Here is a 27943-nt window from a genome sequence, read left to right on the forward strand (position 1 = left end):
CTGCAGGCTCCGCGGAGGCGGCGACACCGCACTCGTACCATGGGGTTAAGGAGTGAGGCTCTGGGCCAGGGCAGTGCCCGGGGAGCGCCGGGCACCCGCAGAGCTGCCTCCCTCCCTCCCGCGGCCGCTCCGCTCGCCGCCCGCTCTGTCCCCTGCCCTCGGCACCCGCAGGGGCAGCCCCAAGGGGGCCGGGGCAGGGGCTGTGGGGCCGGAGGACACCCCAGGACGGTGCTGGGAGCCGGGGCAGCCGCCGCCAGCCCCGTGCAGGGCAGCGAGAGGCGCCCGGCGTCACCCCCGGCCCCGTCGCCATCACGGTCCCTGCCAGCAGCCTGCCCAGCACACCCGGCCCTGGAGCCCCCGGCACGCGGGACCAGGGCTGCTGGCGGGACGGATGCCCCAGGCCCTGCAACAGACCATCCGTAAAAATAACCATAGAATTTTCTCTTCTCTCTGATTACAAAGGTACAAAAAGGTAGAAAACCCTCCCCTGCCGCCGTGTCCTGGGCTCCTTTTCCATCCTGCCGCCGCCCCGCACAGCCGGGTGGGAGCAGGGTGCAGAGGAAGAGCGCGGCCCCGCGGGGACAGCCGTGTCCCCGGGCCGCGCGGGCTCCTGGGCACCCTGCACACGAGCGGGCGATGGGAGCTCAGCCCAGAGCCTGGGGGCTGCCGGCCCCTCAGCCCCGCGGGTCGGGAAAGGCAGGGTTGGTTTCGGGCCTCCGACCACCATCAGTTCAGGCCACGGGCCCCCTGGGGACACCAAACCTCGCCTGGCGGCGTCCAGCTGGGCGAACGAGCCGGCATCTTCTGTCGCTCTCACGGACAGCTTGGGCCCCTCAGGAATGGCCCTCGCTTCTCATTATTCTTCTCGGAGGAAAGAAAGAGAGTATTTAGGCACAGCACTGCCCAGGGCTCGCCCTGCCCCTGCCGCCTCCCCTCTTGCCCGCATGGGGACGGGGACGGGGACGCCACCATAGTGGGGCTCAGCGTGAGCCGAGCGTCCCGCGGCCACGCTCGGAGCAGCCCTGCCGGGACCCGGCTGCGACCGAGGCCCCGAGCGCAGGGAAGGGGAGCGGGGAAGGGACCGGGATGCCAGCAGTGCAGGCAGGGAGCAAAGCCCCGGCGAGGGGTGGCTTTCCCTGCGCTGCCACCACTCAGGTCCCCGAGACGCCTCGGGGGAGGCACCCGGACACGTCCCTCCCTTCCCAAACAAAACCCCAGAGGGAGGAGGGCAGGCAGAGGGACAACAGGTAGGACGGGCTGTGCAAAGCCAGGGTGAGGAAGGGACGCACTTACTCCGAGTCTGGCGACAGCTCCGAAATGCTGTGGGAGGTGGCGGAGCGGGGTGTCGAGGGGCACAGCGCGGAGGGCGTCGAGGTCTGCATGGCGGAGAGCGTGGCCGTGGTCTGCGGGCCCGAAGGCGTGCTGGAAGATTGCACCGAGGCCAGGGCAGAGGAGTTAAAGGAAGCAAGGATGGAAGAAAGGATATCGAGCTGTTCGGTGGAAGGATGTCGGCTGGGGATGGCCTCCAGGTGCTCTCTGGAAGGCTGTCTCCTAGAGAGTGGTTCTAGGCTCTCCCGAGACAGTTGTCTTCTAGAGAGACACCCCAGATTCTCCTGGGACGGCTGCCTGCTAGGCACTGTATCCAGAGCCTCTCTGGAATTAGATCTTCTAGAAAGAAAGTCCAGCTGCTCTCTTGACGTTTGCCTGGCCGACGCGAGCTGGTCCCTTGACAGCTGTCTTCGAGAAAGCAAATCCAACTGTTCTCGAGAAGCATCTCGACTTGGCAACGTGTCTATGCGGTCTCTGGACACTTGCCTACTTGGCAATGTGTTTAGCCACTCTCTAGAGACCTCTCTTACTGGCCCACAGTCTAGCTGCTCTCTTGACCCAAACCTGCAGGGTAGAGTCTCCAGGTGGTCCCTGGAGCCCTGCCTCCGGGGCAGCGTGTTCCCGTGATCTCTCCGGCTGGGTCTAGGAACTAGCAGATCCAAGTTTTCCCTAGATCCATGTCTGCTGGGAATACTTTCCAGGTGCTCCGTAGACCCGTGCCGGCTAGGGATGGTGTCCAGCTCCTCCCTGGAGCCATGCCGGCTGGGCACAACTTCCAAGCACTCTCCTGAATTGTTCCTGCTCAGCTGCTCCCGGGACATCTGTTTCCTCATCAGCATGTCGAGTTGCTCCCGTGACGAGTACCGGCTGGCTGGCTGTGACAGGCTGCCTGCCCCCGAGTAGATCCTGCCGTAGGAGGCGGCAGGGACAGCCCTGTGACCCAGCGTGGACGTTTTGTACCACGACAGCTCGTTGGTCATCCTGCCCACAGCCGGCAAGCCCTGCAGAGCCGGAGGGTACTGCAGGCGGTTCTTCAAAATCCCTGGGACACACAGAAAAGAGAAGTCAAACGCTTGCAGAGCAGTGAAAACAGCACGAAAACAGCCAGGGGAGCTAAGCTGTAGCTCCCCAAGGACGTGACAACACCGATCTCACGCGGAGTCCTCAGGTGTGTGTGAACCTCACACGGGCCAGGCTGCCCTTGCCCCTCGCCGCAGGTCGTTACCTTTTCTCTGCCGCTGGGTCTGCGTGAGGGAGTTCTCATCGCCGCTGGTCAGGGCCAGGTCTGGCTGGTTGTTGTTGGCTGCGTCCTTGTTGATGTCAAAGCCCAGTTTCCGCTCAGAGCCCCACTTCTGCAGGGAGCAGGGGTGAACCTCACACTCGCCCAGAGCCGGCCAGTACGACATGAGGTCGTTGCCATCCACGTCTGCTGGAGAAGACAGCGAAACAGGCCCCGGGAAAGAGGGAGAAAACAGCTCTGTGAGATGCAAACAAAGCCATCGAGGACATGGCCTGGTCCCCATGCCCACAGCGCCCTGCAGCACAGGAGACCTGAGGCCAGCCCTTGCCCTGGCAGTGCCCACCTTTGGGAGCGGTGTTGGAGGGGTCGGTGAGGAGCCGCTCGCTGTGCGCCGCTCGCTTGAGCTGCCGCGGGAAGCGGCCGCGCAGCCGCACGTTCTCCTCGCTCTCCGAGGACGGGATGGAGAGGCTGCGCTCCTCATCCAGGGAAAGGTCGCTGTCCGAGTCCGAGTCTTGGTCTGCAGGGACATGGTGGGCGCGGGGAGAAATTTGGAATGGAAATTTTGATGACGTTTTTCAGCACAAATGAGGAAGGACAAGCTCATGCTATATGGTAGCATCATAGGAAAACTGAGATGGGGAGGGATCTAGGGGAGTCTGGCACGAACCCTCCTCAAGGCAGGGCCATCTGCAACAGGCTGCTCGGCCCCTGAACCCACTGGGCTCCGGGTGCCTGCACGAATGGAGACTCAGCCCCTGTCTGGGCTAGGTGCCACGCTTTGACCACTCTCATGGGAAAAGGGTTTGCCTGGTACCTAACACAGCTCCCCTTGTTGCAACCCATGTTGGCACCCTCTTGCCCCACCTCCTCCAAGAGGAGCCTGGCTCTGACGTCTCCACAATCCCCAGGGGAGCTACAGATGGCAGCAACCCCCTGTTCACCTTCCCCAGGCCGAACAAACCCAGCGCTCCCGGCCTCCTCTCACCCCGCTCAGCTCCAGCCCCATCTGCGAGTGGTCCCTGTTGGCCCTGCTCCCGGGGGTGACTTGTCTGCGTGGCCCTGGGCAGCGTGGACCCGTGCTCAGCCCTCCTGCCTCGGTCTGTGTCACTGCCAGGGACGAGGCGCGTCACCGGGGAGCTCCGACAGCCGGTGTCCCAGCCCCAGGGGCAGCTCTTGCCTCCCCCATTTTCTACCCTTTGAAAACCAGCTGTGCCCGTTGCCAGCAGCCCAGGAGGACGCACTAAGCAACGCGGCTGCGGCTCTGCCCGTCACCAGCAGCATTCCCTGATGGGCTGGAGGACGTAACCATGCAGCCAGACCCTGCCTGGGGAATGGGCTGCGTAGGCCAGCGCTCGTTCAGGACAGGCTGGTCCCGCTTTTGGACCCTACCTCCGCCGGCGTCGCGGTGAAACATGGCTACATCGAGGTCCGTGGGGCCCGCGTGGCCCAGCAGGCTGTGGTCCAGGGCCGAGCCCTGGCGCGCAGTCACGTTGTCCCTGGAACACAGGGCGAGTGAGCGCGGGCACCGTGTCCCCCGCGGCGCCGCCGGCCCCCGCGGCGCTGCCTACCTGGGGTAGCCCCGCTGGCTGGAGTGGGTGCGGGCAGAGCGCACGCTGCTCACCGACGAGATGGTGGAGGCGCCCAGGGTGATGCGGATGAGGCCGCTCTCCTCAAAGAGCGCCGTGTTGTTGTAGGCGCTGGGGCCCTGGCGAGACAGGCACAGAGGCAGGGGCTTTGCTAAGGAGGCGCCGCGGGGAGGCGGCCTCCCTGCTGCGCCCGCCGTGCCCGGGGAGCAGGGACGTCCCCGCTGTGCCCGGGGAGAAGGGACGTCCCCGCCGTGCCCGGGGAGAAGGTGCCCGGCTCCCACCTGCGCGCTCCGGCCGGCCTCCTCGCCCGGCGCCTTCTTGCCGAGGCAGGCCAGCCTCCAGGCCTCCTGCACCTCCTCGTTGAGCACGCAGAACAGCAGCAGCACGGCCAGGCCCTGGCAGGGAGAGACAAGAAGCGATGCAGTGAGCACAAGGGTGGCAGGGAGCCCGTGGAAGGGACAGGGGGGTGGGCACCTGGCTCCAGGGTGCTCCAGACCCTCGCCCGCAGCACAGGCTCTGGGCCAGGACCCGGGTCTGGTACCTCCTTCAGAGCCCCCCGTGTTGGTCCTGGTGCTGACAGAGCCCCAGCAGCACTGCCATCCCCCTGTGGCCCCATAATGCCGACCCACAGGCCAGCAGCAACAACAGGAAGGGTGTCCCCAGGCAGAGGGTGGCAGAGCAAGATGCCTGTCCACAACTTCAGCCCCACACAGCTCGTCACAGCCAGCCGGGGTGGCCGTGGGGAGCGCAGGGAGGCTCCCTTGGGCTGCCCATGGCCATGGCTCACCAACCCGGTGCCTCCTGCACGCGACGCTGAGGGCCTCAAGGAGCCCCAGTGAGCTGGGTGCTGCAGTGCTCCCCGTCCCCAGCTCCTGAGGCTCCTGGGGGGACAACTGTGCTCCCAGCGTGGGCCCTCCAGAGGCCTCGGCCAGGGCAGGGCTGGGGGCAGCACAGAAGGCACCTTTGTCCCTGCTGCCTCCTCTGGCAGAGGCTGGGCAGTTACCTGGAGGCTGCAGAGGACAGTGTAGAGGTAGTGGAAAGCCAGGACACTGTTGTTGACAGCCAAGAGGCCAAAGAGCCAGGTAGTGCTAATAACTAGAAGCAGAACAAAGGAGCTCCGTAACGTCATGCTGGAGAGAGAGACAGACAGACACAAGCACACACACGCCGAGAGGTTAGTGCGTGTTGTTAATCCACAGCCTAGCGCCCACACACAGAGATCCAGAGGGGAAAGCGGCCGCGTCCAGCGCGCCGCGCTGTGCCCGCCGCAGCGCGGGCCACAGCTCCCTCCGCACAGCGACCCGGTCCCCCTGCTCCCAGGGCATTCCCTTCTGGATCACACACAGCAAACAGGGCCCAGATGACACAGGTCATTTGGAGCCATGGAGAGAGGAGCTGAGGTGAGCTCCAGGCTGGCCTGGAAGGAAGGAGAGGATGAGTGAGGAAAGGTTTCGGAAGGAGCGTCCAGAGAAGGAAGAAACAGGCACCGAGAGCCATCGAGGGCAGAGTGATGCATCCAGGCAGATGGGAGAGGTGGCAGCGAGGGCGGGCAGGGAAGGGGACAGGCTGCCAGGACAGCATGGAGACGAGCATGTAGGAACAAGAGGAGAGCATGAACTTCAGGAAGGGTTAACACAGGCACCAGGTGAGAGAGAAGAGTAGCTTTGAGGCTGACGCTGATGCACAGAGGATGCTTGGCGATGGATGAAAAGGGAGGATGGTCACTGGAAATGGCAAAAAAACATGAGCAGTAGGAGCCTTGCTGGGAGTCTGGCCATCAATACTCACAGAACCGATTTCTTCTTGGTCTCTTTTTGGCCTGGGGAACAGGACATCTTAGCCACGAGCAGGAACATCACCCCATTCATCTGAAAGTGGTGGCACTGGTTAGAAGAGGTGCGAGGGTGGCATTGGCCTGACACCCCCACACCGGAGCACAGACTCCTGCTCTGCGAGGCCTGCATGGACTTCCTTCCCTTCCCACCCTTTCCACGGCCTCCAGGGCTTGCTGGGGTGAGCAGGGGGCAGAGAGAGGGGCTGCAATTGAGGGAGCACAGCACAGAGAAGGGGGCAAGCAGCAGACACCCAAGGAAGAGGCGAGCACTCATGGTGCTGAGAAGGGAGCAGAGAGAGGGCTGTGGGTGAAACAGGACAGGGTTTTACCACAATGACGACAGTAATGGGGCCTGCAAAGCTCCAGACCAGCTTATCATGAATGGAAATCCAGCAGAAATCAGGGTTCCCGTAGCCCTCAGGATCCAGGCCAACAGCCAGCCCTGGGAGAGGGAGACAGAGGTCAGGGGCAGAGGCAGCCGCTCCGGCCTCGGCACAGCGGCCTCAGCCCAACACCTGCACTTGGGACACCAGGAGAGCCCACCATGAGCTCCACGGCAACAAGGGCATCGCACCCGCAAACGGTGACGTTCCCCCTGCCCGGGAGGCAGGACAGCAGCCCCTGACGTGCATCCCCTGGCTGGACAAGCCAGCACTGCTCGCCACCAGCACGGGGGCCCACAGGCCCACCCAAACACTTGCCCGTGACAAGGACTGGAGCTGAGTGGCCCCAGGGGACCAGGAGGCTGCAGAGATGCAGCCCTCCTGTCACGGCTGGGGGACGGCTGCTTCGTACCGGTGATGACGGCGGGCACCCCCCAGCCGATGGCGTAGTAGAAGCGCATGGCCCCGAAGTTGACGTTGCGGGCTTCGGTCTGCATGCGGTAGATGTGCAGGCCCTGCACGAAGAGCCAGGCGAAGGTGGAGAGGAAGAAGCAGTGCAGGAGGATGGCGATCACAGTGCACAGGAACTGCGGGAGGCAAAAGCCACTCAGAGATGGCACCGTGCCACTGCTAACTGTTCTGTCCCCAGCTCTCCACATCCCCCCGCTGGGACTGCAAGACAGGTCCCGAAGGAAATAGCATCTAATCCCTCCAACCCCCAGGAGATTTCCTCTCGCCATCCACGCAGCTCCAGAGTGTTCCCTTTCCAGGAGGCCACCTGCTCAGTTCTGACCAGGCCTCGGTCCAGAATCTCTCACAAAAGGACAGAAGAACTGAAATCAGCCCCACAGCGCGTGTGCCCGCTCCTGCCCACACCTGGTTCTCTGTGTGGTTGATGCCCAACAGGAAGAGGAGCTCTGAGAAGAAGAGGGTGACTGATATGTTGGAGTGGATGCCACGTGTGTTGGACTTGAGGCCTTTGAGGCAAGTCAGGAAGGAGAAGGTCAGCAGCAAGGCCAGCAGGGAGAGGGACACCAAGGAATAGGTGACAATCGCCAACGTCTCCAGGTCACCTTCCAGTTGCTGCAGCAGAAAAACCAAAGGTGGCATTAGGGAAGGACACATGAAGCCTGCTGAGCTTTCAACCTCTGTGTCCACCCACAATTTTTCTGCCTGTGGCTGCTTATTCTGGGCACCCGACAGTGCCGCGGGCCTGGAGCGTGAGGTTACCTCTCGGTGCGAGCTGTCCATCAGGACCCCGAAGGTGCCAAACTGGGAGCACTGGCAGTGGACATGCGTGGCATTCCTGTACACAAGCTCACAGTCCTTGGCTGTCCAGAAACCTGATGGGTTGGTCCTGCAGCCATCAAAAAGCAGAGCATGCTTAGAAGAGAGGATGCACAAGCGTGGCATGCAGGAAGGGAACTGCACAGCAGAGGGGCCATTGGCAAGGCTCTCCCATCAGCAGACACAGCTGCGCTCCCAAATCCAAAATAACAGAGCCAGAGTCCTGCAGGGATCCTACTGTGCCCTCCCAAGCAGGAGTGACCCCCCTGGGAGAGAGCAGAAGCCCCCACGTCCCAGTTCTGCCCATACACACAGGCTGTCACTGCTGGGGAGGCTCAGGGAGCCAGGAGGTGCCTGTGGAGAGCAGTGCAGAGCGAGGGGATCGCAGCAGGGCTGAGCCCCGGCCGTGCTCGACTCACGGGCTGGAGTGGTTCCACTGGACGCACAGAGGTTTGCTCCTGTTGGCCGTCTCCAGCAGGCGAAATTCCAGCACGAGAGGAGCGTCGAGGGGACCGCGCAGGAAGGTGTGATTGCTGAACACGGACACGCTCACGATGGGAGAGTTCATCACGGGATTCCTGGGGAGCCTGCAAGGAGCGGCGGAGCGCTGCCGTCACCGAGCCCGGGGACCGCGGCCCTCCCCAGCACCAAGCCAGCACCTCCACCCTGGCAGGAACAGCTCTGCCCACAGCAAGGGGTGAGCAAAGCGGGGCAGAGCAGCGTCAAGCCAGGAACAGGCAGAGCACAACGGGACCCAAACCCCAGCCCCTGCGCACAGGTCCGAGAGGGAGCAGGACAGAGGCCAGGCAGCCTCCCAGTGCCGCTGCCTGCAGTCCTTGCTGCCCAGAGCGCACGGGGGAGCGGGACGTACCTGACGCTGCGGCGATCCACCTGGTAGCGCGCGGGGAGCAGCCCCCCCAGCGTGCGGTACATGATGAGGATGATGACGGCCAGTGCGGGCTCCGGCTCGGGCAGCGCCTGCCTCGGAGAGGAGCTCTCCACAGTGTAGTTCCCTTCACCCCCGGCAAACGTGGGCACTGCCGTGGGGGTAGCTGGGGCACAAGGGATGGTGAGAGCGGCCCCGCACATCACCCCCAAGCGCAGCCTTGCACGCCCTGGGGCACCCCAGCGCTGCCCCAACTTGGCCGGGCTGGGAGAGGAGCCCCGTGTCTTTGGCACTCCCCAGCACACAGGATGCGGGTGCTCTTCTCTCCCAGCTCTGCCCTGGCCTGCTTAGGGCCTCAGGAAGAAGTGTTGCTGGGCTCTCCCAACAGGAGCAGAGCCCCTGGAGCCTTCGGAGGAGCAAGAAGCTCCGAGCTCCGGGGGGGACTGGTCCCTGGCAGAGCCAGGTGTCTGCAGGGACACGCGCGCCCCGGTGCCCGCGCTGCTCCCCGGGCAGCGCTCCCTGCTCACCTTCAGCCCTGGGGGGGCTCAGCACGGACAGCGGCAGCACCACGTGCGTGTGCGGGTCCCAGGCGGGCTGGCCGCGGAACAGGCTGCTGTGGTAGCGCGGGTAGCGCCGGCGCGCGTGCGAGCGGCTCTCCATGCGGTCGATGCTCAGCACTGCGCGCGGGGAGAGAACGAGAGGCGGCTCTAAAGGGCCGCCCGCACCGTGACCTGGGCCATTCTGCCCCCAGCACATGGCCAGGGGAGCGTAAAAGCCACGGGCCGGGCTGCAGGTGTCCCCACTGTGTTCAGGCACGATGCAGCATTCCCAATATTCACAGGGCTCCTTCCCAGCACAGCCTTTGCAGGGACGCGGGACCGGGACAGCTTCCCGCTCCACTCCCATCTTTGGGAGAGCTGAAATACCCACAAAGCAGCCTCAGCGTCTCCCTCAGCATGGGGCTAACCTTTCACAGCAGCTCAGACCTATGTTGCATTCAAGACCCCCTTCACTCATTTTCCCACTCAGCAGCACTGAATGGTGACTTTGCTCATTGCTTTGTGTCCTTTGTCAACATGAAGCTTCTCACAAAGGTGAGAAGAGGAAAAAATAAAAAGGACAAACCCCTGATTTCAGCCCTTCCTTTTAAAAAAGGAAAGAGCGACTCCACCCCACCGCAGCTGGGCCTAGCAGCCAGCTCCTACTCACTGATGTTGGGGGTGACGACGCCGACGGGGTTGAGGTAGGTGAGTTTCATGTTGCTGGCCAGGGTGCCCGAGTAGTCGCGCAGCTGCTCCATGAGGCTGGCGCTGCCGTGCTCGCTGCAGGGCAGCATGGCCCAGTGCTCCCGGTTCTCGGGCGCCAGCACGGAGCTGCCCGCACGCAGCAGGTTCTGCACGGACACACACTGGGGGTTAGGGGCTAGGGGGACAGGCCTTAGCGTCCTGGGCACCCCATGGCTATCAGAGCTGTGCCCTCTGCCCCCCGTGCTGTGCCAGGACACAGGAATAGGGGATCTTTCTCCCATGGGAGGCCCCATTTCTGAAAGCTCTTCAGCCAGTGCCTGCAGAGACACTGCCTGACGCCAGCGCTGGCAGCGAGAGCGGGGGCCTCCTGCAGCCTGTTGGGGTTTCCTCCTGTACCCGTTTGACTCCAGCCTCTAACCCACAGTCTAAGGCAAAGGAAAGATCACCCATCTGCCCATCCTGCCCTGGCGTCGTGGCACCCTCTGCCCTCGGTCACCCTCAGCTCACAAAGCAACAGACGTGGGGAGGGACCTGAAGGTTTCTGGTCCAGCCTCTGCCCGAGACATGGTACATGGATCAGGGCCTCAGCCAGACAGATTTGGACTGTCTCAAAGGCTGGAGTTTCCCCCTGTACCTGGGCCCTACAAGGTCTGACCACCCTCATGGGGATAACCACTTGCTTCACTCCTCATCACCATTCCCCTCGCTGCAGCCTGTGTCTGCTTCCTCTCACCCTTTCACTGGGCACCTCTGAGAAGAGCCGGGCTCTATATCTCTGCATTCCTGCTTTAGAGGAGCTGAAGACAGCAACAAGGTCGCTCTTTGACTTCCCCTCCCCAGGATTAGCAATGTTTGCTCCTTCAGCTTCTCCTTGCTCATCCTGCACCCCAGTCCCTACTGGTATCACTGCAGTGGGTCAGTGCCTGTGCGGTACAAGGCAGCCTGGCCACGGCCCCGCACTCCGGCTGCGGGTTCAGGATCTTCCCGAAGGACTCACCTCGTTGAAGTGGGCGTCCTGCGTGGCCGTCAGGCCGAAGCCGTGCTGCCGGCTCTCGAAGGCCATGAGGCGGGACAGGAGGCGGTACGTGATGTGCACGTCATTGCCGAAGTAGTGGTCCATGTGGTCTGTCACGGCCCGGAGCCGGTGGGCCAGCTTCTTGGCTTCAATTGTGTTGAGTTCAGTCTCATTTCTCTCCAAGCCCTCCAGCTGCCAGCAAGGAGGAAGGAGAGGATTAAACACCGCACGGGACCTCTACAGCACGCGGCACGACTCCAAGAGAGCAGGAGGTGGGTGCTGCAGGCTCTGAAACCATGGCACAAGCTGAGGACATTCCCAGTGGTGCCCACCGGGACAGGGGCATCTCTTGGAGACGACCAGTCTCCAGTGATCACCTAATCTCCAGAGAATAGACTACAGAAAAGTAAATTCCTGCTCAGATCAATGCCCCAAAGGCAAGTTTTGTGTAGGAGATGAGAAAAGAAAGGTGCTTAGCACCATGGCAAAGCCCACTCCTCCTCTAGGTGCCTGTGGAGGGGTCTGTGGAGCTCTTTGGAATCTGGCAGTGAGCCCTAGTTTATATTGCTCTTGCCTGTCAGGTCTGCAGAGCCACAAGGACATTACCAGCATGGAGAGCTCCTTGAAGGCAGGTGAAGTGCAGTTGAAGAGATCTGGCTCCAGCCAGCCCTTCTCCTCATCACAGTGTCTGACGGCTGCGCCTGGAACCAGGAGGAAGGACAAGCCTGGAATCAGCCCCGGGACACACAGCTGCCCCGCTGCATCCCAGCAGAAACCCCCTGCGCTGGCTGATGCTGCAGAGCGGCACGGGCAGGTGCCAGGGAGCCCCGCGGTGCCCGGGGCCCTGCTCCGCGCCGGCGCTGGGGGCTGCCCAAGCCCGGGGTCCTGCGTGGGGTCCTGCGTGCGGAGCGGGGCTGCAGCACCCCGGCCTCCACCACGGAGGAGAGAAACGACTCAGCAGCGCTCGGCCTGGAGAAGACTTTGCTTCCCGGTGGAGACGCGTCTGCCTGTCTCGGGGCACATCTGACCCAAAGCGGCTGGAGCCCACGTGGCCCTGGGTGTCCCCTGGCCGCCAGCCTGCGCTGCCTGCCGAGGTTGTGCTGCTCTCCTGGAGAGCGGCCTCAGGGAGCAGCCCCTGGAGCCCGGCAGGGACAGCAGGAGCTGTTCAGCCGCGGGGCTGCAGAGCAGCCAAGGCCCCAGCCCCTGCCCGGGGTCCCGGCCCCGCTGCACAACAACAGACAGCAGCAGCGAAGGGATCAGCTACCAACCATGCCAAGAGCATGTCCTGCACATGCAGCATCACCATGCTGACCCCGAGGGAAACAGGGTGACCCACTGCACCCAGCAGGGCTGTGAGCCCAGCCCCCAGGATGGCACCAGCGCAGGGCACGGCGGCTGCGAGCCCAGCAAGGAGAGAGGAAGCTCGGAGCAGCTCCCGACCCCTGTACTGGTCTGCTCTGTCCTGCCCTCTCCAGCTTCCACATGCCCTTCCTGGCCCAACGCTGGGATCAGCAGCGTGGCAGCTGGGAGCAGCCTCCACGGTGCTGGCCCTTCCCCAGGAGAGAAGAGCTTTTCCTCCCCAGTGCCCATGCCCGGCTCCACCGCTGCGCTCCAGGCAGGATCCGGGCCTGGCTCCAGCTACCTCCTCCTGCGAGCGGGGCAGCAGGCCCAGCCCTGGCACGGAGGGCGCCCAGCAGCTCCTGCCCCTCTCCCAGCTCAATCCCAGCTTCCTCCCGCCTCGGGCACCCCCCATGCCGCTCCCCAGCCCGCTGCACATTGCGCATTGCCAGCTCCGCCAGCCCGGCCCAAGCACGCGGGTGCCAGCCCAGATCCATCCCAGCGGGAGCAGAGCGCACGCCGCGCTGCGCGGGGCCGCTCGGAGCAGGGCTGCAAGCTCAGGACAGCGGGTGGCAGGGGCCGCATGCGGCTGCAGCCGGGTTTGCGCTGCCGAGGGTGCCGGGAGCGGGGAAGCAGCACGTGGGAGCGCTGAGGCCAGGCAAAGCGTTGGGAAGACCCTGGGCAGCTCCAGGAGCGGCAGGGAAAGCGCAGGGCTGTGCGGGACGCCAGGCAGGGAGCAGGGAGGGGAAGCCACGCGGCGCAGCCTTGAGACACAGAGGGAAGGAGGTGGCAGCAACCTTACCTGCACCCCGCAAACCTGCGCACGGAGGGCGAGAGAACCGGGGAGAGAAGCGACAACAGTTAGGAGCCAGAGCTGCCTCCTCCCGGGGCGCACGGCTGGAGAAGGACAGGGTTTGTATTGTCCCCTGGGGCTCGCGCGGCCCTCCAGACCCCCTCACCCTGCTGGCTCCTCGGGCCGTCACCGCCTCCAGCTCGGGCTCTGAGCCCTGCCTGAGACACTCACTGAAGCCGGCGGTGCCCTGATCCCTGCAGCGAGGGCAGCGCAGGGCCAGGCTGCTGCCCTGGCCTGAGCCCCGTTCCGCTCTGCTGCAACCAAGGGGCGCTGGGGACACGGCGGGGACACAGAGCCTGCGCCCAGCTCTGCGCGTGACCCCCGGCTCTCCCCGCGCTGGGGCATTTTCCTCCTGCACTTTCCTTCTCCCAGCCCTCCAGCCCAGCTAGGCGAGACCAGGGCAGCGCTAGCAGGGGGGGATGCTGCCTCCTGCAGCCCCAGCACTGCAGCCAGCTGCTCCCCTCCCCACCACATCCCGCACTCACCCAAGGAGCCTTTGGGACACAGCACCACAGCAGAGAGGCCGAACTTGGTCTGGGGCCACCACACGCCGGCTTTCAGGGTTTTGGGGCAGCCGTCGTAGAGCACTGCGGACGCACAACCCCGCAGGACCCGGTTACGGGACGGCGGCTCCCGCGGGGCCCCGCGGCGCCGGCTCCCGCTGTCCCCGCTCACCCTGGCAGCCGCTGGGCGTCACCTCGGCGAAGGGGCTGTCACAGCTGTTGCACTGGCGCCCGATGACCCCGGGTCTGCAGTGGCAGCGGCCCGTTTCCTTGTCACAGGAGCGCGAGGAGGAGCCCACGGGGTAGCAGTCGCAGGGCAGGCAGGCGTCGCTGCCCTTTGGGCGGTAGTGGAAGTCCTGGGGAGAGGGGGACACTCAGACAGCCCCTGGGACTGCAGCAGAGACGAGGGGCAGAGGAAGCGCCAGGCTGCCCTCCGAGGGAGCAGGGACTTGTTGAAGGGACCCCCACTAGCAAACTCTCCACTGTCACCTCCTCAGGCCAGGTGTGCTGGACAGGGACCAAGGTCGATGCACCCAGGCCTTCCAGGAGCACATAGCAGGGCCTGGCAGCTGCCAGGCCGTGGACAGCAGGGAGGACAAGCGGGGCCGCAGGGGACGGGTCACAGCTGCCCCTCACCTTGCAGTGGCACTGCCCGTCGGTTTTATTGCAGTCAGGGTCGAAGCCCTTGTTCACGTCGCAGTTACAGGGCCCGCAGGTGGGGTTTCCCCACCAGCCCTTCGGGCACTGCTGGTCCATCCTATGGAGATAAAAACGTGACATTACAAAGCAAAATTCCCTGGGCCTCTGCCTCCCACTGGCCAAGCTGCCCAGCAGCTCGCAGGGAGCAGGGTGGCACCGAGGGTGCCTGCTCACATGGCTGGGATGGGGAGGTGGCACAGACCCGGGCATTGCAGGGGATGGCCCTGTGCCCCACGACTCACCTGTGCTCGCAGTACTGCCCAAAAAAGTTCCCTCCACACTCGCACACGTAGCCCAGGGGCGAGCCCGGCTTGCGGCGACACACGGACTTGTTCTTGCAGGGGTTGAGGTGACACACGTCCACGCAGTCCCCGCCGTAGTACCCTGCGACGCGGACACAGAGCGCTGTATAAAGCAAGTGTCTCCCCCGAGAGGGGCCAGAGCAGCAAGGAACGGAGTCAGAGGGCAGCGGGAGGTTTGTCCTCCACAGAATCAACTGAGCAGAGGGGCCTTCTGGGCACAGAACTCTCCAAAAAGAGGGGCAGGAGAGCAGCCACAGGCCAGGCTGCAGGAGCAGAGAAGCCGAGCAGAGGGAGAAGGGGTGGCAGAGCCCTACCTGGCTGGCACACGCACGAGTAGCTCTGCCACTCGTCCTTGCAGACGCTGTTGGCCGGACAGGGGCTGGAGTCGCAGGCGCTGGGCACGCTGCAGCCCGCCTCCACGCGCAGGGCATGGCTGGGCTTGGGCAGCGCCGCCCCGCTGCCACTGTCACCGAGTCGCACACCCTGCAGCACAGGAGAGGAATTCACGGAATCCACAGTGAAGCCAGGGCAGACGTGAGGCCCATGTTCTCCTGCCTTCCCCAAGCCCAGCACCCAGATCCCCACAGCACATTAGACCCCAGAACACTCAGAGAGTGAGTGTCGCCCACAGGATGGGCATTGGCAGCAATTGTGAGACCTGCATTTCCACCCCTCTACACAGGGCAGGCTCGGAGCAACAAACTCACTTGTATGCAGCCCCTCAGCCCGTTCTGCACCTCTCCAGAGCTCAGGATTCCCCCCACATGCAGGTGTTTCACCTTCAAGCCATGCAGCTCGTTTCCAACAACCACCGTGTCCTGCAGAAAGAAGGGGAATAACGTGGGGCCACTGGCATCACCCCTGTCCTGTGAGCTTGGGGGTGCCAGCCCGCGCTGAGGGCACGCAGGCAAAACCAGGCCCCTGTCCGCAGAGCATCCCTGCACCCCTGTCCCGGGGCGGGCGTCCCCCGCGCTCGCACCTGGTAAAGCCCAAAGTCCAGGGTGAGGGTGATGACGTAGCGCGAGTCCCGCCCGCCGCGCACATCCCGCAGCTCCAGCTGCAGGTCGTGCCACTTGCCGTCGCTGAGCTGCAGCTGCTCCATGGCGAGGCTGGTGCTGCGCCCGGAGCCCCTGCTCACCACGAAGGAGAGCAGCCCCCCAGCCAGCTGCAGGGAGGGAAGCAGCAACAGCAGCAGTCAGCAGAACCCCGGCCACCTCTGCCCACCTCCACGCTCCCCTCCCGGGAGCTCTGGGCTCTATCCTGCTCCGATAACACCTTTCCCGCAACCACGCTGCGAGGGCTGGAGTCCTCCCGCTGCGCTGGGAGGCCCCGGCCATGGCCCTACCTGGCACAGCAACGTGGTGTACTGGCCAGCATGGGCCTGCAGGAGCACCCCGTCCGGCTGGCGCGTCCGAAATGCCAGCCCCAGGTACCACGGCACCGAGATCTTCACATCTGCCTTAAAGTCCCAGGTCAGGACGCTGTTGCCCTGGAAATAGTGGGCATGGTGCATGGCTGGAAAGGAAAGCGGAGGTGAGGAGGAAGGAAGGGGAATGTCTGCTCCTATGCTGGGCTTTTCCTCACATAGAGCAGTGCAAAGGCCACAGTGACTGCGGGCTCAGGAGGGACAGTGACAAGCTGCTGGCTGCGTGACCCCAGGAGCTGCCTGCAGCAGCACTGCTCTCCCTGATCTCTCCCGTGTCTGCAGACATGGAGACTCCATTTTCCAAGGGACACCTCACAGAGAGCCCTAAGTGCAGGGACAACGTGCCGAGCTCACCTGCCACATCCCCCTCTTCCACAGCCACCCCGCACCGCGTGCCCCCCTGCCCGCAGCCAGCACTCACGGTGGCGGCAGTCTTTGCCTCCGAAGCCGACGGGGCAGAGGCAGGAGTACGTCCCCCAGCTGACGGAGCAGGTGCCGCCGTTCTTGCAGGGGCTGGAGTCGCAGAAGGAGTGCTTGGCGTGGCAGCCTGCGGGCAGCAAGGTCACCCGCGTCAGCCTCGGCCTCCTGCCCGTCTCCCCGCGCCGCCTTCCCCTGGCTGCCAAGGGGCAGCAGAGCTGCTGGCCGCGCTCATGGGCCCTGCCTGGTTAGGGACAAGGCTCCCACTGCTCCTCACGCCACGGGAAAGACACTGCAGGGCCGGTCTGGCTCTGAGCAGCACCTCCCGGAGACACCCCCAGGGCATTATCTGGCTGCTTGGGGGGTCCAGAGACCCCTCTCCGACGGGAAGCTGCTCACAGGGTGCTCGGACAGCGCGGCCGCGCTGCGGGACGAGCCGCCGGGGAGGCCACAGGCGGGAGCCAGCGGCAGTACCTGCAGCCGTGCCGTTGTTGGCGATGTAGGAGGCCAGGTCGATGCGCTTGCTGTCGATGTACAGGTCTCTCATGCACCCCACAAAGTCCCGGTGAGTGACGGGGAAGTTTTCAGGCAGGTTGGGGACTCCTCCAAGGAGCAAGGGGCCTGTGAGGTCCAGGGACCTGCAGGGAGAGCAGCCCAGGGCGTAAGATCTGCAGTGGGGCCAGGCTGGTCGGGCAGAGCCCCTCTGTGAGGGGCTGGAAGGGGGCATTGCCCCGGGGCCAGCACATGCAGCCAGGGACGTGCAACACGGCTCTGCCACACGTGACAGAGTGACTCCACCGGGGCCTGCTCCTCTCGCCGTCCCGCTGCGCCCCGTGGACCCACTCACTTCTTGGAGCTGGACTGCACCCCCTCCGCGGCACAGGAGTAGTTCCCGATCTCGCTGCCAAACTGCAGGGCCACGGAGGCATCGCATTCATCCACCGTGAGGACGGCCACCTTGTCCTTGGAGGGGCCCTGCACCACCCCCAGGGCATTGAGCTTGGGCTGAAAGGGAACGCCAGGCGTTAGCAGGACACACAGACCCCCCAGGACAACCTCACAGGAGGACAAAGCACAGGGCCCCGTGGGAGAGGTGCACGCGCGATGGGGACAGGCAGGGACACACGTACCTTGTTGTAGTAGTGGAGCTGCAGCGTGTGCCACTGCCCGTCGCTCACGCCGCCGGGCAGGAACGGGCTCACCACCGTGCTCGACTCCCCTGCAGGGACAGCGGGAGGCGCTGAGGGAGGCCGGGCACCGGCAGAGCCGCCCCTGCCCGCTTTGCGTCCCGAGGGCCGGGCAGGGAGGCCGAGCAAGGGCAGCAGCTGCCCATGGCTGCCAGCTCAGGCTGTGGCAGCGCCACGGCCCTGCTGGGTGCCACGGAGACCACGGGACCACGTGCTGCACCTCGCTGCTCTGCCCTGCTCGTGCGCTCCGGAGCACAGGGACACCGAGCACGGCAGCTCCCTCCCGGCGTCCCCGCATCCTGCTTGTCCCTGCTCATCCCCACAGCCCTCTGCTCTGTCTGTATTGACGCTCCCGGGTTGAGGCAGAGTCCGTAGACACCCGCGAGCACACCCCAGCAGACACGGCCCCACCACTGCCACCCCACACCACGTCCCCACGCCGCAGGAGGCTGGCTCGGAGCAGGCCGTGCCGCGGCCCGTCCCCATGGCGGCAGTACCCGAGTACTCCCTACCTGTGGAGTACTTGAGCTGGAGCTGCCCCTCGACGATCTCCACCGCCAGGAAGTCGTGCCGCTCGTTGAGGCGCCCGTTGTAGAGCAGGAGGCCGCTGGGCTCCAGCGTGCTGAACCTGGGGCGAGGGAAGGAGCGGGGTGCGCACGGGAGCGGGCCGGGCGCTGCCGCGCGGGGCAGCCCCGTGGCTCGGCGACGGGGCGGCGCGGGGAGGGCACTCACGACAGGGCCAGCGTGAGGTGGAAGCGCTGGCGCAGGCCGCGGAACATGACGAAGGAGCGCGGCGGGAAGGAGCGCGTGGACACCTCGCAGAGCGGCGCCTCGAAGCCGCCCGCCGGGCACTGGCAGCGGAAGCCGCCGTCGGCGCCGTTGGTGCAGGTGCCCCCGTTGCGGCAGACGCCGGGCGTGCAGCGGCCTGCGCGACTGTCCACCTCGCAGTTCTCGCCTGGGGGACACAAAATGGGCGGCCCTCACACCTGGGCTGGATGGAGCCCCGACCCCAGCAGAGGGGCGAGCTGGCACCGGGATGATGGGGAACAGGCCAGGAGGGGACGAGGAGCCGGGCTTGGCTCTCCCCATGCCAGGCTCCGCCGACAGCCGGTGTTGGAGCTGTGGGAGGGCAGCACAGCCCAGGGAGGCCGGCCGGCTCCTCGCAGCGCCAGCGCTCCCATGCCCCAGGCCCCGCTCCCATCCCTTGCAAGGTGGCACACACACACGGGGAGGATGCGGAGACGGCATGAAGTGACAGGGAAATGAGCTCATTAACCCTTCTGCTAATGGCTGTTCACGCTTCAAATGCCGGGGGTTAATTACTACTGACTCTGCTTATCTCACCAGGACGTAGCGCCGGGAGAGCGGCTCCGGCGCCGCCATCTGCCGCCGTGTGGGGCCAGCGTGGCAGCGCTGCCACCTACCACGGCCCCGGCCGTGTCCCCTCGGCCCTGGCTGACAGCAGCCAGCCCCGGGCACGGGTCTCCATGGCCCGCTGGGGACTCATGCTGAGGAGACCCTGGCTCCCTCCACTCGGGTTCACTGGCAGCTGCTCAGCGCCCACCAGGATCACAGCCTCCCTGCCAGGGCGGCCGGAGTCAAACGGAGGGACGCCAGGAGCATCCGCCCTTGCCGAGCGAGCCCAGAGCTGCCAGGAGAGCCAAGATCCCCCCTCAGCTCCCCGGGGCTCTCCCCTGGGCCAGGCATTTCTGCCTCCGCACCCCCGAGAGCTCTGCCCCGCACAGTGCCGCTCTCGGGTACCCCAGGCCGGGCAGGTGGCAGCCCGGGTCACCACGCGTCCCCCGTGCCACATTTCCATAGCAACCGCAGCCCTGCGCATCCAGCGCCATGGAAACCCCGAGCCCCCCGGGCCGGTCTCTCACCCGAGCGTCCTGCGCCAGGTACCGACCCGGCCGTTGCCATCCGCCCCGCGGAAGGTGCCCAGGACACAGGGCATGGCCAGGCGCCCGCGCCGAGCCCCGGCACTCACCGCTGAAGGGCTGGCGACAGACGCACGTGTAACCGCCCTCCCTGCGCGTGCAGACGCCGCCGTTGAGGCAGGGGTTGGAGTAGCAGAGGTTGATCTCCGTTTCGCAGTAGTCTCCCGTGAAGCCCAGCGGGCAGCGGCACCGCAGGCCAGTGATGGGGTGGATGGGCCGGAAGAGGGTGGAGGGGGAGGCGATGAAGGGTGCCGAGCTGTCGAACTTGAGGACGGAGATGCACTTCATGTAGTTCTGGCAGGGCTCCCGCAGGCACACGTTGTCGTCGAAGGGCAGCACCTCCAGCATGGCGGCGCCCGTCAGCGCCATGCGCTTCATGTACAGCTGCTCCTGCAGCTCCTCCGAGCTGAAGTAGTGCCCGCCGCGCGGCGCCAGCGCCGAGAAGCTCACGTTGAGCACCGTGCCCCCCACGTCCGTGTCGTTCTGGATGTTGAAGATGAAGACGTCCTCCTTGGGCGTCGCGAGCACGGTGGCCACCCCCTCCAGGAAGGTGGCCAGCAGCGGCGAGAGGAAGCGCTCCTGCCACATGTTCTCCAGCCGCACCGTGATGCTGTTGGCCAGCATCTCCTCCGTGATGATGATGACCCGCAGGACGCACTGGGCGGTCACGCTGTGGATGCCATCTGCAAGGGGAGCAGGGACACGCTGCGGGGCCCGGTTGGACACCCAGCCCAGCGCAGCCCCGACGGGACGAGCTCTTGGCCAGGGCAGCTGCAGCCCAGGGCCACAGCGCAGGGAGGGCCCTCGCAGGGCTCAAGGGCCAGCTCTTCGTGGCAACTCCTCCTCCTCCTCCCAAGCCTCAGGCTCTACATGGAGATACCCCTCAGTTATCCCTCTGTAGATCCCATTGTGGATTTCGGCAGCGAACTGAACGCCCATGAACAAAGATGCTGGAAAGAAAGGGGCAGAAGGGAGGCCCAGCGGGAGGCTGAGCAAAAACGGGAGCCGGTGCCAAGGCCCGGGGTGCTTCGCTTCCCCACAGTGCCCAGACCTCACCATTGCCTCCTCGGGCTGCCTTTCCTGCGCTCTCTTCCTGCCTTTTCTTTCCCCTCTCCCCTGGGGTCTCCACAACTCCTGTGCCTGTCTCCCTGCTTCCCCCCTTCTCACCATCTGCTCCCCATCTCTTCCTCCCTCGTCCCACCTCCGGTTTATTTAATTCTCTTTAATCTTTGTTTTCCTTGCAAACAAACTCCCTCTCCCGTGGGGTTGTGCACGGTGCGAGTGCCCTCCAGGCAGGAGCGCGTGGGCCGTGCTGCGCACGCCGCTCCCCCTCATCCTCCTCCAGGTTTTTGGCTGCTAGAAGCAGTTTCCCCCTGCATTTTAAGCCCGCCACAGTGCCAGCACGTCCCGCACCCAGGGCAGCAGCCCCGCGATGAGGGCAGCGCGTGTGGGGCGGCAGCAACGCAGCAGCTCCCCGGGGACACGGTCTGCTCCCCCACGCCGAGGCGGCCGCGCGGCTCCGCTCCGGCCCGCCAAGCTGCGAGGCCTTTGATTCCCTCAGCCCCGTTTGAAGTTTGCGGCACGGGAGGATTTCAAGACTGAAATGTCCCCTTTTTTCCGCCCTCGTTACGAGGCAGCGCTTTGCAGCGAGGCCGCAGGCTCCGGCGCAGGCGGGCGCTGGCACTCCGCAGACGAGGCCGGCGCGGGGCCGGGGAGGGCGCGCTGCCTCCCGAGCCCATCTCCGAAGGGCAGGGGGTGCTGCCTCCAGAACCAGCCCCCGGGAAGCAAAGCGAGACGCCTCCGCGTGCTCCGACATGGAGCCAGCTGGACGCAGGGACCTCCAGCCTTTGTGCGTCCCTCGCGCTTTGCTCGTGGGCCCGGGCCCAGCTCGGCGGATGCCGACTCCTTCCAGCCTCTCACCTGCAGGGAGCGGCTCCACGGGAAGCTGGGCAAGGCCAGGGACGCCTCTAGTGCCCTGCTCAGCGACTGGCTGTGGGCAGGCAGGCGTCCTGCTGATTGATGGCCATCATAAGGCCATCATAAGGCACGCTGGGCCAGCCGCGGCCACCACGGCCTCCCAGGAGGCCCGAAAGGAGGGCAGGCTGCAGGGCGAGGAGAGGCCCGAGGAGGGAGAAACAAGGGACGACGCCAGCATGGAGGGACCAGGAGCAGCGCTGGGACAGGCCGGCCCCATGGCCGCAGCCCTCGGCAGCGCAACGCAAACGGAACAGGATGGGCCGGGGCCACCGGGGCTCTCACTTGATCTCCTCCCCCAGGGCCCTGGTGGTGGCAGCCAGGCGGGCCAGCAAAGGCCTCCCTGGGGATGCCAGGGCCACCCCTCCGCTCCCCCACCGCAGGCCAGGGCTCTGCCACGGTGCCTCCCCTTGCACAGGGGCTCGGGCAGCAGGGAGCCCGGCCCCAGGGCTCCACGGCACAGGGAAGCAGATGGTGGAGAAAATGACCCTCTGCAAGCGAGGGAGAACACCAAAGAGAGCCCAGCGCGGGCTGCAGGCACTGTCCCCCCGGGGAGGCGTTTTAATCACAAATGCTCAGCCTTTCTGATTAAATCCTGTGGCTGGAGAGCTGGTGCTTGGTGAATATTCATGCAGCGGAGCGAGGTGGCCTGGAAACATGCCTAGAGGGAAGGGAGAAGGGACACAAGAGGCTCTAACCCTGGTGCTGAGCAGCACCGGGGAATCACGTCTGCACTTGCAAGACTGAGCAGCACCAGCATGGAAAGCAGGAGGGAGAGCTAGAGAAGGAAGAGGCCCGAGCAAGACCTCCCTGGAGGGCGGGATGGGATCCCTGCTCCCTCTGTCCCAGTCGCAGGGTCCACCCCTGCAGCCATTCCCCAGACACAGCCGAGTGTCACCGAGGAACCCTCTGTACAGAGGGGAAAGAGCAGACACGGGACAAGCTTCCGGAGGGACCTTCACTGGGTTCGGAGGGGAAGCAAATGCGGGACTCCCCAGAAGGGGCCGGTCTGGGCTCAGGGGAACTGCGCTCCTAGGAGAAGCCCGAACGAGAACAAGACAGAAGAGCAAACCTGCAGGACCCCGAGGAGGGGAACGGGCCCCGCATGTCACAGGGAGCCCCGAGCAGCTCCGAGACGGCTCCCTGGGTTCCTGCCCAGCCTCTCTGAACAGCGGTCAGCACCTGGGGGCAAGGGCCTGTGCAAGGGAAGGGGGCAAGGACACAGCCCTGTGACACCCCAGCCACAGGGACGGTGATGGTGACACAAGCACTGACACGGGTGACTTTCAAATTCGGGGATGAGGAGTAAACGCCTAGGCAGAAAAGGAGGAGAGAGTAAAACAAAGGGACTGGCATGGGTGAGGGAACATTGCTCCCCATTGCCCAAAGGACACCACGGATCTCTCAGTGTTTTGATGATTCTCTGACCGATGAGGAGCTCTCAGAATCAGACTGCCCTCAAAGAGCACAGAACATAACTATCCCTCTCCAGCCAAGCTCTAGAAATTAAAATGCTAAAACACTATAACTAAGAAGACTCCAAAGCCATTTCTTACCCAGGAACCCAAAACCACCCTTCTCTTTGGTAAGCACCTCCCGCTGCAATGGCCCTAACAGCGGAGGAAGCTCCCAGGATACGGCCTGGCCTCTCAGGAGCAAAATGAACATGTTGCGAAGGGCAAAGGCAGCCCTGGGACCCTTCCTGGACTTGAAAAGGAAGGACCCGACATGTGCAGACACATGGATCAGGACAGCCGTGCTCCAGGGGTCTCACCTGCCAGGCCGAGGTTTAGTGAGACACATCGTGGATAACTGGGTCACCTCTCAAGATCTGGAAATCAAACCCATCTATTAGCCAAGAGGGGCGGGTCAGAAGGATGGGGACGGTCTCCTGGGCTCGGGGCTGAGGAGGAGGCTGTGCACAAAGAGGAACCAGGGCAGCACAGCACCCACGGCCCGCACGGAGCCCACGCTGCCCGCCACAGCCCTGCTACCCCCCTGCTCGCATCCCTGCTAGCCAGGAGCAAATCCCAGCGGACACAGGTGCTCCTGCGCCCCGTGGAGCCGGGGCTGGTTTCACCGCCTGTCCGTCCCGCTGGAATCATCCTGGTGGCTGCCCAAGTGTTCCCAGCAGAGAGGGAGACAGTTTAGCCTGAGCTCAAGACAGGCGTATGTCTCAGCCTAGCAGAGATGGGAACAAGAAAGGCCCCTCGCCCTGCGACACCGTAGGATGCACCGAGGCTCCACGGAGCGCAGACATCAGCGGCGGGCAGGGAAGCTGCCCCGCGCCGCTCCGCTCCCCCGCGCGCTATTGTGCCGGCTCTGCAGCAGGAACGCGCTCCCGCAGGCCGGGGCGGCGGGAACAAAGCAGCCAGCCGGGTCCCAACCTCCCCGCCAGCAGCTCTGCAAAACCACCCCGGCCTCTCCTGGCGCAGAACGGCAGGAGGAGGGACCGGCTGCCAGCTGGGAGCCGAGGAGGCTTCTAACAATAAAGCAAGAAAGAACCAACCTGGGCTGCACCTCCCCAGCCCTTAGCAAAGGCAACAAAAGACCCGGTTTTCCCTGCGCTCACCCCCCTGCCCAGCCCGGCTCTTCCCCTTCCATCCCGTCCTGTCCCTCCCAGAGGCTCCTCTCCCAGTCTCCTCTCCCTGGAAGATGACGACACTCCAAGGCAAGGGCCGCCTCGCTGCGAGGCGGCTCCGCAGGGCTGGGGACGCGGTTCCCTCCTGCCTTTGTGCGCGGAGGCAGGGCTTGCACCGACACGCGCGGCCCAGGCCGCACGGCCCAAACCCCCCGGCCCCGCAGGCGGCGCGGGAGGGTCCGCGCGGGCACCCGCTTCCCGCTGACCCCCAAGGAAGGCCGGGCTGCGGCGCGGGCCGCGCTGGACAGCTCCAAGCAGATCCCTGGGAAAGGCAGCTCCTCCTCTCCGAAGGAGCCTTCCCCTCGCTGCCAGGCAGGGCGGCGAGCTGGCAGCCATGGGGGACCCCGGCTCGTGCACAGCCCCAGGCACTTTGGTAATTCACAACCCCTGGCGGGGGGTCCTCACCCTCCCTCTCCCAAGCCCCCCAGGGTCGGGGTGCACCGATGCCTCCATTTCAGAGCACAGATCGCAAGCAAAGAAAGGCTCGTAGCGAAGGCAAAGCTGGGGCAAGCAGCTCCAAACCCTGCTGCGCACACACGAGTCTATAGGACCAGCTTTGTGCTGCCTTCAGCTTGGAGTGGACCATAACGCTCCCCAAAACCCCCTCAGGGAGTTACTGCCAGCACCTGCATTCGGGTACTCGAGCGACACACACGATGCAAGAGCTTTAAGCACTTCTCTCAGATTTGCTGCCTCCTGTAACACTAAGTCGGATTCACATTTCATTTTACAAGCTGCACAGAAACCAAACCCTCAAGAGCTGCCATGACCGCCCTGGAGACGCACCCGCGCGCCCAGCGGCTCCCGGCCGGCACCGCGGGGCGCATCCGGAGCGCCTGCCTCGCGGCTCCCCGCGCCGGTGACGGGGCTTTGTTCCTGCAGAGCGACCGCAGCCCCTCGCCCCACGCCCGGCTGCGGCACCCACACCCCCGGCATCCCCCTCTGGAGCGACTCCCATCCCAAACTGCTGCTAGTCCCTGACCACCCCCAAGGTGCCCAACAGGCTCCCCCAGGGGAACCTGCGAGGCCCTCAGAAGGTACCACCCTCGCGCAGGCACTAAGAGCTTTGCACCCTACCTGAGACGGTCACCAGCATGGAGGCCACCAGCGGGCGGTTGTTGTCCAGTTTCCGGCTCAGTCTCAGCTCCCCGCTCGACTGATTTACAATCAACAAGTGCAGCTCATTTCCCCGTTCAAAGGTGTAGAAGAGGCGGTCAGACACATCTGGGTCATAAGCCGGGACCTTCCCTATGACCCCAGAGGGGAAGGTGTTGGACTTGTTGGACACGTAGTTATTAAACAAGATCTGGAAGTTCTTGAGAACGGGAGTGTTGTCATTTTGGTCAATGAGTTTGATGTGGACTGTGGCTCTGCTGACCAAAGGGGCAGAGGTGGCCTGTACTACAATCACATACTCAGGTTTTGTCTCATAATCCAGGTCTATCAAGGCTGTGAGCTCCCCAGAAAATATGTCCATCTGGAATATCTCAGGGATATTGCCTTCCACAATTTGGTACATGATTTGGGCATTAGGTCCCTCATCCGGGTCCACGGCTGTGATCTGGGTCACAACAGAGCCTACAATACTGTTCTCCTTCACCAAGACCTCAAATTCTTCCGCAGGAAAGACGGGAGCATTGTCATTCACATCCTGAATGGTGACCTGAATATGGACGGGTGTTCGCTGAGGCGGGATGCCCCTGTCCACAGCATAAGCAGTCAACTCATAGACGGGGACGTTCTCCCGGTCCAGCCTGCGCACGGTGCGAATGATGCCGGAGGTGGGCTCTATGGTGAAGTCACCGTCGCCATCCTCCCCGTTCTGGAAGGTGTACTGCACCCGCCCGTTGGTGTGGGCATCGCGGTCGGTGGCAGAGATCTGGAGCACGCTGGTGAAGGGAGGCGCGTCCTCGGAGATCACGCCCTGGTAGTGAGTGCTGACGAACTGGGGAGCGTTGTCGTTCACGTCGTTCACCATGATCTCTACGTAGGTGGTGTCCGCTTTCTGGGGGATCCCGTTGTCCTTGGCCGTGATAGCCAACGTGTAGGTGACCTGGTCCTCATAGTCCAGTTCTGCCTGCAAAGTGATGGCCCCAGAGTCTGGATCAATGCGGAACTGAGGAACGTTGTCCTCGAGGTAGTACGTGATGCGGGCATTCTCCCCCACGTCATCGTCCGTGGCACTGATCACCACCACAGTGCTGCCCACGGGCCGGTCCTCATTGATACTCACAGAGTAGTGGGCACTCTGGAACACAGGCCTGTGCGTGTTGGCATCAGTGATGTTGATGTGAACGTGGCAGTTGTCCCTCAGCGTGCGGTCGGAGGCCGTCACGGTGAGCACGTAGCGCCGTTCCTGCTTGTAGTCCAGCGGCAGGGAGAGCGTGATGAGCCCCACGCCGCCCTGCGTGCTGATGGAGAAGCGGTTGCGCGTGTTGCCTCCCGTGATCTGGTAGGTGATGGCACTGTTCACGTCCCGATCAACGGCTGTCACACTGAGGACGCTGGTGCCCACGGCCGCATCCTCGTTGAGGCGGATGAAGTACTCCTTCTGCGTGAATTCGGGGCGGTTGTCATTGACATCCATGACAGTGATGGTGACGCTGGCAGAGGCAGATAGAGACGGAGAGCCGTGATCCCAAGCCTCTACCCCAAAAAAGTAGTGCTCTACCAGCTCCCGGTCCAAAGGCCCGCTGACCGTGACCCACCCCGTGGCGCTGTTCACCACGAAGGGAGTGTCGGCCGAAACGCCCGTCAGTTTGTACTCCAGGCGCGAGTTCTCGCCGTAGTCCGCGTCCACGGCCTGGATGTGGATGACGGAGTGGCCGAGGGGGGCGTTCTCCAGGACGGAGATTTGGAAAGGGGTGCTCACAAAGATGGGGGCATGGTCATTGATGTCCACCACTTGGATGCTGGCCATGCCAGTGTTGTTGGACAGCGGAGGGCGGCCCGCGTCCTGAGCCCGGATCCTCAGGGCGTATTCACGCTCCACCTCAAAATCCAGGGGAGCCACCACCTGTATCTCCCCAGTGATGCTGTCAATGGAGAACTGGCCCCGGCTGTTGCCACTGATGATGTTGTAATGGACCAGAGCGTTGTTGTCCTTGTCCGAGTCCGTGGCGGTGACGCGCAGTATTTCTGTGTGGGGCCGCACGTCCTCCCTCACCTGGACGATGTAGCGCTTCTCGCTGAACTGCGGGGTGTTGTCGTTCTCGTCGAGGACCGTGATGTAGACCTTGACGGTGGCCGACCGCGGCCCCGGCTCCCGCCCCTGGTCATTGGCCTCCACCACCAAGGAGTAGCGCTCCATCTTCTCGCGGTCCACCGGCCCGCTGGTGGTGATGAGGCCGGAGCGGGGGTCGATCTCGAAGACGGCGTGGGCAGCGCGCTCGTTGACGAAGCGGTAGCGGATGTTGGCGTTGGGCGGCGAGTCGACGTCGGTGGCGCGCAGCTGCAGGATGGGGTAGCCTTCCTCCACGTTCTCCCGGATGGTCTCCCGGTACTCGCCCTGCTCGAAGACGGGGTCGTGGTCGTTGCGGTCGGCCACGGTGATGGCCACCATGGTGGTGGCCGAGAGCCGGGGCGTGCCGTGGTCGGTGGCCGTCACGCGGAAGTAGTGCAGCTCCATGGTCTCGCGGTCGAGGGCCTGCGTGGTGCTGATGAGCCCGGCGTGCGGGTCGATGCTGAAGAGCTCCCGCGAGCGGCTGTTCATGAGCGCGTCCATGGAGTAGACGAGCCGCCCCGCGTCGCCGCCGTCGGGGTCCTGCGCCGCCACCGCCACCACCGCCGTGCCCGCCGGCTGGTTCTCCGCCACCTCCGCCTGGTAGTTGTACTGCGGGAAGAGCGGGTGCCGGTT

At 64.5% G+C, this 27943-nt stretch overlaps 1 protein-coding gene across 1 annotated transcript; it reads right to left on the reverse strand.

Moving 5' to 3' along the window:
• Window positions 1–664: 664 nt before the first annotated feature.
• Window positions 665–27939, reverse strand: CELSR3 (cadherin EGF LAG seven-pass G-type receptor 3). Its single transcript, XM_088534620.1, has 35 exons — window positions 25165–27939; window positions 19523–20155; window positions 18265–18487; window positions 18045–18160; window positions 17476–17564; window positions 17193–17350; window positions 16820–16983; window positions 16350–16475; window positions 15848–16017; window positions 15482–15667; window positions 15210–15320; window positions 14817–14985; window positions 14443–14584; window positions 14138–14258; window positions 13674–13857; window positions 13484–13585; window positions 11414–11508; window positions 10790–10999; window positions 9755–9938; window positions 9073–9222; window positions 8531–8711; window positions 8079–8246; window positions 7603–7729; window positions 7249–7455; window positions 6785–6959; window positions 6319–6431; window positions 5944–6023; window positions 5159–5285; window positions 4437–4550; window positions 4138–4274; window positions 3959–4065; window positions 2913–3086; window positions 2555–2755; window positions 1294–2371; window positions 665–861 (listed from the first exon to the last, which is right to left on the reverse strand). The coding sequence occupies exons 1-35, from the start codon at window positions 27809–27811 to the stop codon at window positions 834–836; spliced, it is 8997 nt and encodes a 2998-aa protein (XP_088390746.1). The 5' UTR covers window positions 27812–27939; the 3' UTR covers window positions 665–833.
• Window positions 27940–27943: the final 4 nt, after the last annotated feature.

This window comes from Tinamus guttatus, unplaced genomic scaffold, assembly GCF_059628265.1.
Source record: "Tinamus guttatus ecotype Peru unplaced genomic scaffold, ASM5962826v1 Tinamus_guttatus_pri_ptg000580l, whole genome shotgun sequence".
Taxonomy (NCBI): Eukaryota; Metazoa; Chordata; class Aves; order Tinamiformes; family Tinamidae; genus Tinamus; species Tinamus guttatus.